At 34.7% G+C, this 17,461-nt stretch overlaps 1 protein-coding gene across 4 annotated transcripts in view; it reads right to left on the bottom strand.

Moving 5' to 3' along the window:
* CNKSR2 (connector enhancer of kinase suppressor of Ras 2) overlaps positions 1 to 17,461 on the bottom strand; it is a gene marked incomplete at its 5' end in the record, with an annotated part of 252,528 nt that overhangs the window by 160,713 nt on the left and 74,354 nt on the right. For all 4 annotated transcript variants that reach the window (XM_080910443.1, XM_080910444.1, XM_080910445.1 and 1 more), the window contains one exon: positions 1,697 to 1,738. In XM_080910443.1, the coding sequence (XP_080766569.1) occupies positions 1,697 to 1,738 (42 nt within the window). The remainder of the gene's footprint in view (positions 1 to 1,696; positions 1,739 to 17,461) is intronic.

Raw genomic sequence — 17,461 nt, 5'->3', positions numbered from 1 at the left:
TTTCAATTGACTGAGTTAGATCTGTTCTTCTTTCATCATGATCAGCATATTCAATGGAAGGTGTTAATTACAATGCAATGGAAATTTTACTTTTTAATTTATGTGGGGTTTTGTTCATCAGTTTAGCACTGTACTTCAATAGTTCATTCTTTTGTTTCTTTAGGACATGCATAGTAATCTTCCAATACCACACTTTTCATTAGGAAGCTTCATACTTACATTTCTTGTCCAATCTCTTCAATAGCTTACTTTTGCATATAGATCAACTCATCTTTTTCTTTTTACACTATGACACATATAGATTATCTGTCTGTCTATCTATCTATCTATCTATCTATCTATCTATCTATCTATGTATGTATGTATCTATCTATTGGGGTGTTTTTAGCAATATCTTTTTATCGCAGATGGAATAAGCAATAAACAAGAAAACAAATAAATAAACAAGTCACAGTAAGTAATAGATATAGGCCTTATGAAGATGGCCAATGCAAACCTCATTTTTTCCCTTTGCAGGAATTCTTACTTTAGATACATGAAAAAGGGTTTTCACAACATTTTGCATTTTTATTGGATATTTTATGTATTTATATTTCAAGTGTTATCCATCCCCTTTCCTTGTTCCCTTCTCTTGTGAGGTCTGGAAGAGTAATCTTTTCCTTAGCAATGTAGACATAGTGGTGTAGTGAGGCTAAATTTTGAATGAGCTCCATCATATGAGATCATGTATTTTCCACTCACAATATCAGTGGCTTCACATATGTGGTCAAAAAGTTTATTAGATCTGGAGTTGGTGAGGTGCCTCAGTGGGGAAAAACATTTGCTGCAAAACTTAAAGTTCTGAGTTTAATCTTTGGAACTCACATTGTAGGTGAGAGGCCACTCTTCACAATTTTCCTCTGAATGCCACATGTGTGTAGTGTTACATGCATGTGTTCATATATAAAAATAAATAAATACAGAACAGTCTTATATTTTGAATGAACTTTAGGATTACTACTTAAACTATAATTGCTATAGTTTATATTATTTCCTTTCTATTCTCCAGAGCCTATGAATAGATAAATCTAAAGAGTTAAGGATATTTCTTTTCCCTTCCTAGGCAAAACAGGAGACCCATACATTAATTCCTCTTTCTGAGACCAGTGAGGGGAAGAACATTAACTCAGAATTGCTGCCACTCTGAGTTCATGTTTCCTCCCCATATACTTAGACAAGATATTTTATAAATGTTTAACTGCTGAGATACAAAACAACATTTGTATGTATTCAAATAATTAATGAATCCCAGAGCCATAAACAAAGAAGAGAAATGGCATGACACATGGATTGTAACTAAGTAGTACACAATAACTGCAGAAGTCCCATGTGCAATAGTAAGGAAGGAATTTGAACAGGTGAGTATTCATTAGGAAGGAGATTTCCATAAAAAAGAAAGGAGAAGGAGAAAGACAAAGAGCAGCAGCAGAAGCAATCTCTTCACAAACAAGAAAATTATACTTTTTCACCGAGTATAATATAACCATAAGTAACGTGTTTTGATTCTTTTATAGGTTTCCTAAAATGTAAAAATACAATTAACCAAGGTAGGTGAATAGTCTCTTTTATTATGGATTATTTGTTCTAAGTCATAGCCTTTTAATTGCTAAGTAAATATTGTGTAATGGGGATAAAAATTATAGCCAAATCTACTTACCACATGAAGAATTTTATTTTCAGTTTCATAGACAGTGCAATCCTGAAAAAATAAAAAAGAACATTACATTAAATATTAAACAACTATGTTAAACTATGTTTTTAGGAATTGTGCTAAGAAAATTTCTTCACATTACAAGTAAAAAATAAGAGTGGGAAAAATATGGAATTTCTACTTTTTTTTACCCAAGTAGTAACAATGGTAATGTTAGATGATCAGTTTGTTTTCCTTAAGTATATGTGACAAAGGCCAAGAATCATCAAGACTACTTTAGGACATCCAGTATTGACAATACTTTCTTTTTTTTTTTTTTTCCACTGTTAATCCCAGCAATCCATGAGCTTGGGAGATCTTTCCATTTTCTGATGTATTCCTTAGTTTTCTTCTTCAGAGACTTGAAGCTCTTGTCACACTGGTCTTAATGTTCTTATTTATGTATCCTTGTACTCTCCAAGACTTCTCACATAAACGTTGTTTGATTTTGTCAAGGGCTTTCTTGGCATTTAATGAGATGATCATATCTTTTGGGGGGAGTGTTAAGATGTTTATTGTCATGGTGGAAGTTGGATGAGTAAAACAACAACCCAATTCTCAGGGTGGGCCTAAGATTAAATACTGTTTGCAGGGAGGAGTGTTTGGGGAGGAAAGTTAATTGGCTAAGCCTCCTGGGCTTTAGGTAACTTATTATAATGGAGATTTGTCTTGAGTTTACATGACTGTTGCCTTTACCTGTGAAGAGGCATTGCTCTTATGTGACTGATGGTCACAAACCTCTCTACAGGGAACTGTGGGGGTTCTGTAGCCATATGACAGGGGCCTGGTTTCCTGGGAGTTTAGGGAAATGCCAACCTTCCCTTAGGGTTTCAAACCTCATCTTAACCAGGAACCAGGATATCTTTCACAGCCCATTGCCCCACAACTTCCCCTTTTACATTTTTAAAAAAGAGGTGTCATTTCAGTGACATCATTTGTAGTGAAAAATTTGTGTAGGGTTGAAGCATCAAAAGAAAACACTACACAGGCTGGAGGAGTAGCACAACTAAGCCAGAGGGGTAAGGAGGAATGAGAGTGGGGGCTGGGTAGACAAAGGATCATTGAACCAAGTAAATATTCCATGGGTTGTACAGCTTGAGGGTACTAACATCTATATTAAACAATATTTGATAAATCTATTCAATTCATCTAGAGACATCATGTTTTCCTTACTATCATGTAACTTCCCCCAAGTTTAGATTTTTTTCTATCAGTTTGTTTATATGGTGGATCACTTTGATGGATTTCTGTATACTGAACAGAACACCAATAGCTGAGGCATTAAGATCCACATGTAATAAATGTTTTTATAATATTATTTAAACAATAGTTTCTTCAATAGTCTTCAGATGTATATTCATAGCAGAGGCATATATTAATACTGCCCAGGCTGGCCTTCAACTTGTACTTGTCTCCCTCACTTTTCTGAGTGGCTATAATTAAAGGCATAAGTCACTATACCTCTTATATTAAGACAAGGTTTTATGAGGCAAAGTTAGGTCAGGTTTATTTCAGAGTCTAAACCTAATACTTAAGATTGATTCTCATATACTAAAAGGGAAAAATTTCTACCAACATAGTCATTTCTGTGTTTGTTTACATTTAAAACAAAGTCAACTCTTAACAACTAGCTGTGAATTACATATACAGAAAAGCCAGTGTAAGGATAATATATATATTCATATATGGAAATGCATTATAATAATATCTGAATTTGTAGGAATTTAATTTTACAAAAATTATTTGAACAAATTACACAATCTTAAAACTATTATTAACAACCACTGCTGGTTTTCTGTAGGATGAGTGTGCTGAATCTGGTCAATATGCTTTGTAATCCAAAACAAAAAAAAAAAAAAAAGTCATGTATTGTTAAACTTGTCATCAATAAATCTTATTTTATCAAGGGAGAAAGCAAATACATAAATATTATTAAAAAAGTAAACTAACTCTTGCTATTTTAAGTATATATGTATATATTATGTGTATGTATGCATTAAGTACATAAATATTATCTTTGCTCATTAAAAAGATATAGGACCAAAGATCACTTTAGTAATGATCAATCTTTCAGTATTGTGGTCTTGTTATATCATTCTCCAGGCATTCTTGGAAACTAGCTAATTCCAAATCAGATTAGAAACATACAAGAACAGACTGGGCTGCCTTTAAGATAGAATGAACCTGTCTAAGATGAATAGTATTGAGCTAGAAGTCAACATGAGGAGATTTCTACTTTTTGAAGAAAATAATCTGAGTACATAAGAAGATAGTACAGTGGATCAAAACATTAAATACCGTGGAATACTAATTACATGAATGTGTCTGATGCTTTAGTATGAAATTTGAAAGTATTAGTGGAGAAAATGTATATTTAATAAAATAGTTTAGTCATATTTTGAACCATGTAGATATCTTTTCCTCTTGAATGAGCAACTGTTAGCCTATTGTGCTAGGCTTTTCTGTATATATAATTCACAGCTAGTTGTTAAGAGTTGACTTTGATTTAAATGTAAATAGACACAGAAATAAGTATGTTGGTAGAAAGTTTTCCCTTTTAGCATATGAGAATCAATCTTGAGTATTGGGCTTAGACTCTTCATGACCTAGAATAACTGGGAGAAGAATCTCAGGTACAGATTCTCTACATTGGTTTGGCCTGAGGCTGAGGCCAGGGGATTGTCTTAGGTTAATATAGGAAGATTCAGCTTGCTGTGGCTGGTACTATGTTTTAGGCAAGGGTCCTGAACAATAAAAGAACAGAAACATCTAGTTGAGCACAAATAAGCAAGCAAAGATTTATACATCCATTTCTCTATTCTTGATTATGAATTTGATGTGGCCAGCTGATTAAAGTTCCTAACTTGACTTTCTCACAATGGCAGACATAGCTGTATCTATTAAATGAAATAAGCCCCATTCCCCCTACATTCTTCATGTTAGTGTATTTTATTACAGTGACAGAAATGAAAACAAGTCATGTAACATTTGCACAGGTGTGCAAAAACTACACAGAAAATTGATGTTTTCACAACATTTAAAGTTTAATGTCTTTAGAAGCATATATGCTGCAAAATTATGTGAAAGAATAATTATTTTTTAAAGTTAATACTTTTCTTACAAAGGTCAATACAACTGGGTTATAGTATTCCTTGTTTCAGACAAATTTCAAACTTATAGAACTTCACACCAGCTGTGGTACAGTGTCTGATTGTTACATTTATAGTTATAGATCTAGTGATGCACACTCAGTGATTCTGATGGAATCTTATAAGTAGAAGTCTAAAGAAATAGATATGTCAGGTGACCAGGTAGTTAAGATTTTCAACCAGGATAAAAAAACATATACAAATGTTAGGATTAAACTTATTTAGAATAAACATAGCTAAATGGCTGTAAGAGAAATTTTAAGAAATAAATTTTCTTTTTTATTAATGTATTTATTTATTTACTTTTTTTTGCCAAATACATTTTTAAGGTTGTAATTAAGTATTTGTGGGTACATATACATACACATATGTATATATGTAACAATAATATAGGATAAAACGTTATTAATTTGAGGGGATAGGAGAGAGACTAGGAGGGGCTGTAGGGAGGAAAGGGGGATGTGATACAGTTCTATTTTAATTAACATATATTCTTTTTTGTTGTTGTTGAACTTCACACAGTCTGTGAGTTGTTTCTGGGGTGTTAAGAGGTTTTCGGGGTTAGTATCCCATTATCTGTGACTGCATTTTATGTCTGTTCTTTTGTGACTGTGTTATCTCACTCAGGATGATATTCTCTAGATGTAACCATTTTCTTAAGAATTTTGTTAAATCATTGTTTCTGATAGCTGAATAGTACTCCATTGTGTAAATACACCACAATTTTTGTATCCATTCATCTACTGAAGGACATCTGGGTTCTTTCCAGCTTCTGGTTTTTATAAATAGAGCTGCAATGAACAATGTGGTGCATGTATCTTTGTTATTTTTTTTTTATTTTTATTTTTGACTCTCTTGCCTTTTCACAGCCAAGGGCTGGAGTGAAATGTATATCCCACTGAAACAAGCCTCAGGACACCTTTTATATGTTTAATTTTGATCTTTTATATTAGTATATTTTTGTAGTAATTATAAGTGTCATCATGGCATTTTATGCAAGTATATCATGAACTTGGATACACACACACACATATATACTAACCAACCAACCAACCAACCAACCAACCAACCAACCAAATACACCCCCAACAACCCATGTTGGTGAACTACTCCTGGATATGGGCCTGCCCTGGAGTATGGTTGCTAGTGATACTAGGGATACTTCACTGGAGAGAGCTGATCTCCCTTTCACAGCAGGTATCAATTGCAAATAGCTTCTTTTTTTAAAAAACTTTATTTAAAAAAACAAAGATAAATGTACAAATTTTTAAGCATTTTTGCATAAAAGTATACGAATACATTTTTTGTAAGGTTGTAATTAAGTATTTGTGGGTACATATACATACACATATGTATATATGTAACAATAATATAGGATAAAAGGTTATTAATTTGAGGGGATAGGAGAGAAACTGGGAGGGGCTGTAGAAAGGAAAGGGGGATGTGATACAGTTCTATTTTAATTAAAATATTTTTTTTTCTTGAACTTCACACAGTCTGTGAGTTGTTTTTGAGGTGTTCAGAGGTTTCTGGGATTAGTATTCCATTATCAGTGACTGCATATTATGTCTGTTCTTTTGTGACTGGGTTATCTCACTCAGGATGATATTCTCTAGATGCATCCATTTTCTTAAGAATTTCATTAAGCCATTGTTTCTGATAGCTGAGTAGTACTCCACTGTGTAAATATACCACAATTTTTGTATCCATTCATCTACTGAAGAACATCTGGGTTCTTTCCAGCTTCTGGCTGTTATAAATAGAGCTGCAATAAAGATTGTGGTGCATGTATCTTTGTTGTATGTTGGAGCATCTTTGGGGTAAATGCACAGAAGTGGAATAACTGGGTCTTCAGGTAGTACTATGTCCATTTTTCTGAGGAACCGCCAGACTGATTTCCAGAGTGGTTGTATCAGTTTACAACCCCACCAACAGTAGAGAAGTGTTCCTCTTTCTCTGCAACCTCTCCAGCATCTGCTGTCATCTGAGTTTTGGATCTTGGCCAATCTGACTGGTATGAGGTGGAATCTCAGGGTTGTTTTGATTTGCATTTCCCTGATGACTAAGGATGTTGAGCACTTTCCGTAGATGTTTCTCAGCCATTCGATATTCCTAGATTGAGAACTTTTTGTTTAAGTCTGTACCCCATTTTTAATAGGGTTGTTTAATTCTCTGGTGTCTAGCTTTTTTAGTTCTTTGTATACCTTGGATATTAGGCCTCTATCTGATGTGGGGTTGGTAAATATCTTTTCCCATTCTGTTGGCTGCCGTTTTGTTTTCTTGACAGTGTCTGTAGCCTTACAGAAACTTTGCAATCTCATTAAGTCCCATTTGTCAATCTTTGACCTTAGAGCTCGAGCCATTGGTGTTCTGTTCAGGAAACCCAGACACACAGGACTGGCAAGAACCGAGTGAGAACTGATTCTATTTATTTACTTTACATCCTGACCATAACCTCTTCCTCACCAGTCCCCACTTTTCTTATCCCCTCCCCCGATTCCTCATCCCATGCTCCTATGATAAGGGGAGAAGCACCCTCTGGATACCAACCCACCTAGGCATATCAAGTCACTGTAGGATTAAGCATTCCCTTTCCCACCGAAGCCAGACAAGGCAATGCAGTTAGGGAAACAGAATATACAGGCAGGCAACAGAGTCAGTGGCATCCCTAACTCCAGTTGTTTCGGTGTTCTGTATGAAGACCAGGCTGCTTATTTGCTACATATGTGCTTGGGTTTGGGATGGTAGGTCCACCCCATGTATAATATTTGGTTGGTAGCTCAGTCTCTGGAAGCCCCTAAGGATCCAGGTTAGTGGACTCTGTTGACCTTGTGAAATCCTTATCCTTTCTATGTCCCTCAATCCTTCTCCCAACCTTTCTACAAGATTCCCTGAGTTCCATCTAATGTTTGACTATGGGTTTCTGAATCTGTTTCCATTGGCTGCTGGGTGGAGTCTTTCAATGGACAGTTTGATAGGTTCCTTTCTGTGTGAACAACCCACTATCATTAGTAGTTCCAGGAATTGGATACTGCCCACGGATGGGTCTCTATATGGGATAGTCATTAGTTGGCCATTCCCTCAGTATGCTCAATCTTTGTCTTTGAATTTCTTGTAGGCAGAACAAATTCTGGGTAGAAGGTCTTGTGGGTTGGTTGGTGTCCTTATCTCTCTACTGGGAGCCCTGCCTGACTACAGGAGGTGGACATTCCAGGCTCCATATTGCCCACTGCTAGGAGTCTCAACTGTAGCCACCCTCATAGACTCCATAGAGCCTCCCCTATCCTAGATCTTGGGCATGTCCTAGAGATGCTCTCCCCACCCTGCTCCATGCTTTAAATGGATACTTTACAAGTTTTTAGGTGCCTGCGTGTAAAGTTGTTGAACATTAAATTTATACAAAACCTTTGGAATTAAATTACTTTGGTTGGTTTAAGAGATATAATTATAGGACTCAAAGAGCAGAAGAGGAGCCAGACAAATCGTACCTAAAAGCATTAGTAATGATAGCCTTTAACTGGTAGCACAGATAAAGGCTTGGTGCAAGAACCAAGGCTTGCATCCACAGCCTAACACTTTTAAGCTAATGTAATCATTTTCAAACTTAAACTCTCTATATAAGTTCTCAGAGATCAAGTTAAAATGCAGTCACAGGTTTCATACCCCATATTATAGATTCACTGGGCTCTCAAATGGAGTGTGCCAAGATGATTTTGATTAACAAATTTTTAGAAAAATGTTTGTTTTTAAATAAGATTACTAAGTGATAGAAGAACAACTAACCAAAGTAAAAATATTAGATGTACAGAATTCACAGATTGGTAAGCTGATTTAAAGTGTTGCTGCTAGCTTGCTCAAGACAGCCCTGGATTCTATAGAACCATGTGATGCAGTTTCACATCCACACGATTAATCAGTTTTTTTTTTTTTTAATCTACTAAACTTATTTAACAGCTCACTGTCTTGAATAGCTCCATATATTTGTTTGACTCTCTACCTTCTTTGACCTAGATTGGCTTGTTTCCTATTGAAAGCTGGAGGCTATTATCAAGGACAAGGCCAGCACATATTAATAACAGAATAACAAAGCACAGGAGCTGAGTCAGTGGATATTAACCTGCTATTAGGGAAAATTAAAAAATGTATAGTATTTTGTTAAACATTCATTTTACTTAATTTGTTTTATCACGATAAATACATAGCCATAGGTACTTTGGAAGATTAATTTTATTAGTAAGTTATTTTACTTCCATCAAAATATGATGTTAAATAATGACTTTTCAAAGTGTTGATTTTATTAACAATTTGGGCCAAATTCTTTCCTAATAAAATATATCTCAAGTTTTAAAGAGAAAATATTATTACATAGAAAACTATCTACATTCTTACGAAGATATCAATGCTACAGAAGCATATATCTCTTATGCTCTACTTTTCTCATGATACAATTAAATTTATTTATAGGGGATTTTGAATTTGAGGGCTTCCTGTGTGGTTGGTTTGGTTTTTTTTTTTTTTTTATTTGTTTGTTTTTAAGTTCCATGTGCAAGAGTATTTTGTCTTCATGTAAGTGATTTATTTATTTATTTATTTATTTGTTTGTTTGTTTGTTTGTTTGTTTAATGTACACTCTCTTCTGGTGTGTCTGAAGAGGGCATGAAATTCCATTACAGATGGTTGTGAGCCACCATGTGGTTGCTGGGAATTGAACTCAGGTCCTCTGGAAGAGCAGTCAGTGCTCTTAACCGCTGAGCCATCTCTCCAGCCCTAAATTTATTTTTAAAAACTTGGATTTAGAACAATATACATTTTCATGTATTCTTTTCAAAACCTATAGCTACATTTTACTGCACATTTAAAATTAAGTTTCTAATTCTTCTTTACCCTTCCCCATATAATGCTTCTGTAAATCTTGAGATTCAAATTTTATGCACCTAATTCCTAATGAGAAATTGTCTATAATATGAGATTTTTTTCCTTCAATTTTAATCATTTGTTTCAAAAAGTATATATATAGAAATACAATCTTATCATAGATTATATCTTCATCATAGATTATAGCTAACTCTTCATTCAGTTAAAAATGTATTGGCAATACTGAGTACAGAACTTATGAAATGAATTCGATTCCTGTGCACTACTAGTGTTATGATACATAACTGGTCAACAAGTTTTAAGCATCATACTATGAATTAATAGCACCTCTCATTAAGATATAAATATATTATAGTTATAAGCACATTATATTGGTTACTAAATGATAAAAAGAAATAGTATAGGTTTCTAGAATGATATGTATTTGTACTTCATGGAACTACATTCTTATAAATACTGTAGTTTTTATTAGTCAAAATTTAGTGTTGATATCATACTTTTTATAACCAATAATATTAAAAGTTTTAAAATGACCCACTAACACAAGCCATTGAATATAGTATGTTTATACTAAACACTTTAAAATAATTGTCATTAAGTGTCTTTTATGTCTGAGTAATTCAAGAACAAGTTCTCCTTTTTTCATTCAAAATTATTTGCATCTTTATTTTAAAAGTTGTAAGTTATGCCTCAGATATAATTCTATTTTAATCAAAAAATATTTATAATTTCCTAGGTCTATTTGATTTTGCCTCATAAACCTTAGGTTCTACCTGAATTATTAACTTAACTTTATGCAGTAATACTTTTTTCTTTTTGTTTTTTGTTGGATATTTTCTTCACTTATATTTCAAATGTTATCCCCGTTACCAGTTTCCACTCCACAGCCCCCTATCCCATCTTCCTCTCCCTGCTTCTATGAAGATGCCCCCCACCCAACCATGCCTGCCTCACTGCCCTGGCATTCCCCTACACTGGGGCATCAAGCCTTCACAGGACCAAAGGCCTCTCCCTCTCTTTCCTTTGATGCCAGACAATGCTTTCTTCTGTAACACATGTGGCTGTTTTGTATTTCTCTCTCTTTTTTAAAAAAATATTTTGGGGTATTTTCTTTATTTACATTTCAAATGTGATCCCCTTTCCCCTCTGGAATCCCCCTATCCCAATCCCTCTCCCCCTTCCTCTATGAGAATGATTCCCCCACCCACCCACTCCAACCTCCCCACCTTGGCATTCCCCTACACAGGGGCATCAAGCCTTCACAGGACCAAGGGTTTCTCCTCCCATTGATGCCACAGGAGGCCATCCTCCGCTACATGTGCAGCTGGAACCATGGGTCTCTCCATGTGTACTCTTTGGTAGGTGATATACTCTCTGGGAGCTCTTTCCTCTGTCAACAACTCCATACAATGAAGTCACAGTTTGCCATACATAATACTTTTTGGTATTTTTGAAAACTGTGATGTCAGGCACCTTTGGGTGATAAAATTAAACTTCGTACTTGAATTTTCTTATTTATTGCAAGGAAAATAATAATAAAATGTAGACAACATAATGATAATGAAAAGGACCATTAAAGGAAATAAATTATGAATGATTAGATATGATTCTGATTTATCTTTCTGGTGGGATACATGGTATTTTAGCCTGCCTAAATGGATTTTGAATCAGAAAACTGGGAAATCAGGGCAAAATATCATTTCAGGTTGTACATAAAAAAAAAAAAGACTGAACAATAGCAAAATCATTAAGGAACATGTAAACTATTTGGCTAGAGTATTAATAAATTCAGGGGATATAGTAAAAAAGAAAGCAGAGGCATCAATGTGGAGTTATTTTATGAAAATATTTTGCGTGGGTTTTAGGGGGTGCATTCTCATACAAGCAAGGGAAGGGGGAAAAGGGAGAGGCAGGAACCAGGAAAAAGAATAACATTTGAAATTGTAAATACAAAAAACATCCAAGAAAAAGACAATATTTAAAGGCTTAAACTGTAGAAATTTTTGTGTGTAAAAGGGAATAGAGATTTTATTTATTTCAAGGCTCCTCCCAACCAAGTGGACAAAATTTCAACAACTAACTGATAAATTTTCTTCAGTTTCTTTGGGCAAGTGTTGAAGACGAAGCAGCCTACTTAAATAGTTAAGTCATGAGCATTTTTGGTACAAATTGTAGAAGTGAAATAAGGCAGTTAAAACGTAAAAATGTCTAATTTCTTATCCATTTTTCTTGTTTTTTATTGGATTTGTAATGCACAAATTTAATTTTGGTGCCATATCTCAAATATAGGAATTTCGATAAAGCTGTGTATCTTAGACATACCAGGGAGGCAGTTTATCTTTGGGGATGCTAAGAGTTTGAACTTTACTTTTAATAAAGCAGGAGTGTTTACATACTTGAATACAAAAAGTATGTGGTTAAATTTAGGTCCAAGGGAAGAGGTTATGGGTTTCAAAGGGAGAAAAATATCAGATTTTAAATAAAATATGATGTAATATGGACTCATTCTGAGATTGTGAATGGAAGGGATAAAGAGGAAATCCATCCTTAACAACTAGAAAAATTTTGCAGGAATCACTATCCCTGACCTCAAGCTGTATTACAAGGCAAGTGTGCTAAAAACTGCATGGTACTGGTACAGAGATAGGCACATGGATAAATGGAATAGAGTAGAAGATCCAGAAATGAGCCCTCAAGTATATGGTTACCTGATTTTTGACAAAGGAGCTGTAAACATTCATTGGAAAAAGGACAGCCTATTCAACAAATGGTGTTGGTCCAACTGGCACTCAGCACGCAGAAAAATGAAAATAGACCCTTTCTTATCTCCTTGTACAAAGCTCCAGTGTAAATGGATCAAAGATCTCCACATTAAACCAGATACACTGAAACTATTAGATGAGAAAGTAGGGAAAACTTTAGAACACATAGGCACAGGAGAAAATTTTCTAAACAAAACACCAATGGCTCAAGCTCTAAGGTCAAAGATTAACAAATGGGACTTAATGAGATTGCAAAGTTTCTCTAAGGCTAAGGACATTGTCAAGAAAACAAAATGGCAGCCAACAAAATGGGAAAAGATCTTTACCAACTCCACATCAGATGGAGGCCTAATATTCAAGGTATACAAAGAACTAAAAAAGCTAAACACCAGAGAATCAAACAACCCCATTAAAAATGGGGTATAGAGCTAAATAAAACGTTCTCAATTGAGGAATATCGAATGGCTGAGAAACATCTAAGGAAGTGCTCAACATCCTTAGGCATCAGGGAAATGCAAATCAAAACAACCCTGAGATTCCACCTCACACCAGTCAGATTGGCCTAGATCCAAAACTCAGATGACAGCAGATGCTGGCGAGGCTGCGGAGAAAGAGGAACACTTCTCCACTGTTGGTGGGGTTGTAATCTGATACAACCTCTCTGGAAATCAGTCTGGCGATTCTTCAGAAAAATGGACATAGTACTGAAGACCCAGTTATTCCACTTCTGGGCATATACCACAGAGACACTCCAATATACAACAAAGATATATGCACCACAATGTTCATAGCAGCTCTATTTATAATAGTCAAAAGCTGGAAAGAACCCAGATGTCCTTCAGTAGATTAATGGATACAAAAACTGTGGTACATTTACACAATGGAGTACTACTCAGCCATCAGAAACAATGACTTAGCCAAATTCTTAAGAAAATGGCTTCATCTAGAGAATATCATCCTGAGTGAGATAACCCAGTCACAAAAGAACAGACATAATATGCAGTCACTGATAGTGGGATGCTAACCCCAGAGGCTTGTACTGCCCCAGAAACAACTCAGAAACTGTGTGAAGTTCAAGAAAAAAAGAAAAGAAAAGAAAACAAACAAACAAAAAAACATTATGCTCAATCCTTACACACCAAGAAAACGTTGACTAATTTTGGGTTACATCCTGTTTTACATGTACTTTTTGCTCATTGTAACTAGTAAGACCTTAATGCAGAGTATCAAACCTTAAAAAAAAAATAAAAAAATGCAAAGAGCTGACAAAAATGTATTTGTATACATTTATGCAAAACTGTTTAAAATTTTTTTGTTTTATCTTTGTTTTTTAAAATAACGTTTAAAAAAAGAGTGCAGTACAAGTGGAAGAGAGTTTGAAGAAGTGAAAATAATTTTATTCTGGGTGTGTGAAATTAGAAATGACATTGAGGATAGAACATGTTATATAAAGCAGTCTAGATTGTGCACAGGTTTTCTTCTGAATACTACCCACCATTTTGACCAGCTCAATTACCACAGTCTTGTTTGTTCCTGCAACCATTATTTTGAGAAAAAACTGGTTATCTATTTAATTGTAAAGTACAGTTAGTCTCAGAATTTCCTAATATTTTCATTTGTTTATATTGGGACTATGAGTTGTAATAGAGAAAAGAATACAGAAAAATGGGACCATGTGGGTGGGCATAACCATAAGGTGACAGCTATCATGGCTTCACAGAGAAAAAAAAAACATAAAGAATGTAAATGACTCACACAAGTAGACAGCTACTTGGCAATAAAGATGTAACTATGAAATATCTGTCTTTCAATGCAGTTAATTACTGGATCTTTGTGCTATTATACTTAACGCCTCTAGCTCCTCCAATCAGCCATACTTTATAATACACGGAAAACAAAACATTTTCTTTCAGCCAGACAACTGTAATTAGTAGATAAAAAAATAATGGCAATGTTTCTGGTTATCTCACAGAGTTGTCATGAGTATCATAATAACAACTTTGCTTATGAACATCAAGTGACATAGAGATGTTGGTAAATTATAAAACATGTAACTATTAGCAGTTATCATTATCCATAGACAAAAACTGAAGCAGATGAAATTAGATAACTGCCTAAGATTCTTTTTTATTTAACCAATGGCCCATTTCTGTGCTTTTAATTTATTTTTCCTTTGTCTTTTTTCTTTTATTGTCTTCATATATGGTCATTTTCTCTCTATGGCACACAGTCAGAAACTATATTCACATATTTGGATTATAATTACTTTTATAATATATTATCTGTTTAGATGGCTAAAATGCACCAATCAGTGATACACTGACACATTAAGGATGGGTATTTAACATGGTATCAGTGTCTCTAACTTGACTTTTATTAAGTAGTGGAACACTCAGATTTTTAATACATTTCACAATTACTAAATGCTTACAGACACATTGAGTGGTTACACTAACTCATATATTCCTAAGTATCCTAAAGAACTAAATGCACATGCTATCCAAGGTTCAGAAAGGAGAAATGAAGCCAAATACAAGTTCAAATGAAAGAAGCTACAGTTCAAGAAAGAAAACTTACACAACAATGCATGTGATAAAAATGATGGCCACAGTAAATAAAAGCAAAAATACTAAGTGTACTGTAGAATGTGCCAGAGACCTGGGAGAAGAGAGACCCTCAGGATTCAAAGGGGTAAACCCTAGATGAAATGCTGTACAGCAGGAAGAGGACACTTGTAGGTTCCACCTCCAGCAGAAAAAAGGAACATCAAGTGGAGGGATGGGGTTATTATCCCACAGTCAAATCTCTGACCCATAATTGTTCCTGTATGAAAGAACTGCAGAGATGGAAATGGAGAACAGCCTGCGGAAAAGAAGGTCCAAGGACAGGCCCAAAAGGGGATCCAACTCATCAAGGGAAGGCTCCAAGGCCTGACACCATTACTGAAGCTATGGAGCGCTCACAAAAAGAGACCTATCATGACTGCCCTCTGAAAGACCCAATAAGTAGCTGAAAGAGGCAGATGCAGATACTTGTACCCAACCAACGAACAGAAGCTGCTGACCACTGTGGTTGAATTAGGAAAAAGCTTGAGAAAACTGAGGAAGAGTGTGACCCTGTAAGAGGATCAGCAATCTCAATTAACATGGACGCCTGAGATCTCTCAGACACTGGATCACCAACCAGGCAGCATACACCAGCTGATATGAGCCCACCAACACATATACAGCAGAGGATTCTTGGGTCTGGGTTCAGTGAGAGAAGACACACCTAATGCTTAAAAGACTGGAAGCCCCAGGGAGATTAGAGGTCTGGAGGGGTGGGTGGAGTGGGGAGGAGGTATGGGATGTGGAACAGTAGGAGGGTAGACCTGGAAGGGAATAAAATCTTGAGCGTAAAAATAAAATAAAAATAAAAAATACTAAGTGGAGCTCCATTGATGTAAAAAGGTTCTGAATAACAAAGTAAGTTATCATATTGTAAAACCATGGGTTCCATCCTTAAAACTCCCAGAACAAACTAAAAACTTGAGTAGGAGACAGAATATATTGCAAATAAAATATCGATAAGAAATTGTTACCTAAAATACACAAGAAACTTGCATGCTAAATGACTAAAACTCCATTAAACATTAAATTCAAATAATCCAATGAAAATTTAGCAAAGGACTTTTTTTCCAAAACAGATACAAATGGCCAAAAGCAACATGGAGTCTTAACATCAAGATGGGGTTTTATCAGTATTACCATAGTTATGATGGCAATTATCAAATGTCAAAAATCTTGTCAATGCCCAAAACAACTATATTTTCATATATACAGATTAGAAGATGCATGTTAATGCTAATCTGTGTCTTGGAGGAAGAACTCTAAGCAGAAATTGGACAAGGATTTTCCTGAAATAAGACAAAATTTTAAGGTGTCGGCGTGAAGTGATGGACCACATGTGCCAGCTGTGCTGTGCTCTGCTTCTTTTAAAGTTTTAAAACACAATAGGAAAAAAAAGCATCACTTATATTCTTTAGTGTAGGATATGGGGACAGTATTAAAAGGGCAAGGACACAAAAACTAACATGGGCATTTCAAAGAGAGCACTAGAAATGGCATGTTATATTCACCATAACACTAGCTGGCTCTTACAGAAATCAATTACAGAAATACAGTTCTGAATTCTTTTGAGGCAATGGATTTAACAAAGAAATAATCGTGAAGTAATGGGAAGGCTGAAAACTTCTTTTGGCAGTGGGTATGGTTAATTCCTTCATACCTCACACCATATTTGTAACAGCCTCCTCCATTTCAGTCCAATAACACCATCTAAAATGAAGCTGATTGTAGCTATAATCGTTTTTGTTTTTTACTTGAAAATGAGAGACTAATGTTACAAAAGTTGTTTGGATGAATAAACAAACCCTTTAACATATGAAGATTGTGGGGTGTGGTAAAAAGGCTAATTATTTAGGAAACTCATCAGAGCCCCATACTCCAAAGGATTTCAAATTCCCAAGACGTTACTGAAATGACAAGAAAATTAATTACCATAATTTCTGTAATTGTAAAACTTTTTTGGCTAGTCTCAGGAAGTAGTAAACTAATTTCCATAATTAACTATATTTGATATTTCCGCATGTGTTGAGTCAATTCTTTTTTTTTAACGACTTTATTTTACAAAACTAAGATAAATGTACAGATTTTAAACATTTTTTGCTTAAAATTATACATTTTTGTCAGTACTGTTTTTTCAGACATTAAAATAATTTTTACATAAAGCCATGTGAATATATTTTTTTAGTCAGTACTTGATTTTTTTCAAGGTCTTGACAGTATGCATTGAAAACCTAATAGTTACAATAAGTGTAAAGTACATGTAAAACAAAACTCAACATGGAAATAGTCAAAGTCTTCTTGTTTTGTAAATATATGTATATTTTTTTGTTTTCTTTATTT

The sequence above is a fragment of the Micromys minutus genome, assembly GCF_963924665.1.
Source record: "Micromys minutus genome assembly, chromosome: X".
NCBI classification, from domain to species: domain Eukaryota; kingdom Metazoa; phylum Chordata; class Mammalia; order Rodentia; family Muridae; genus Micromys; species Micromys minutus.
Note: the sequence above shows the minus strand (reverse complement) of the source record. Positions and strands in the feature narration are given on the sequence as shown.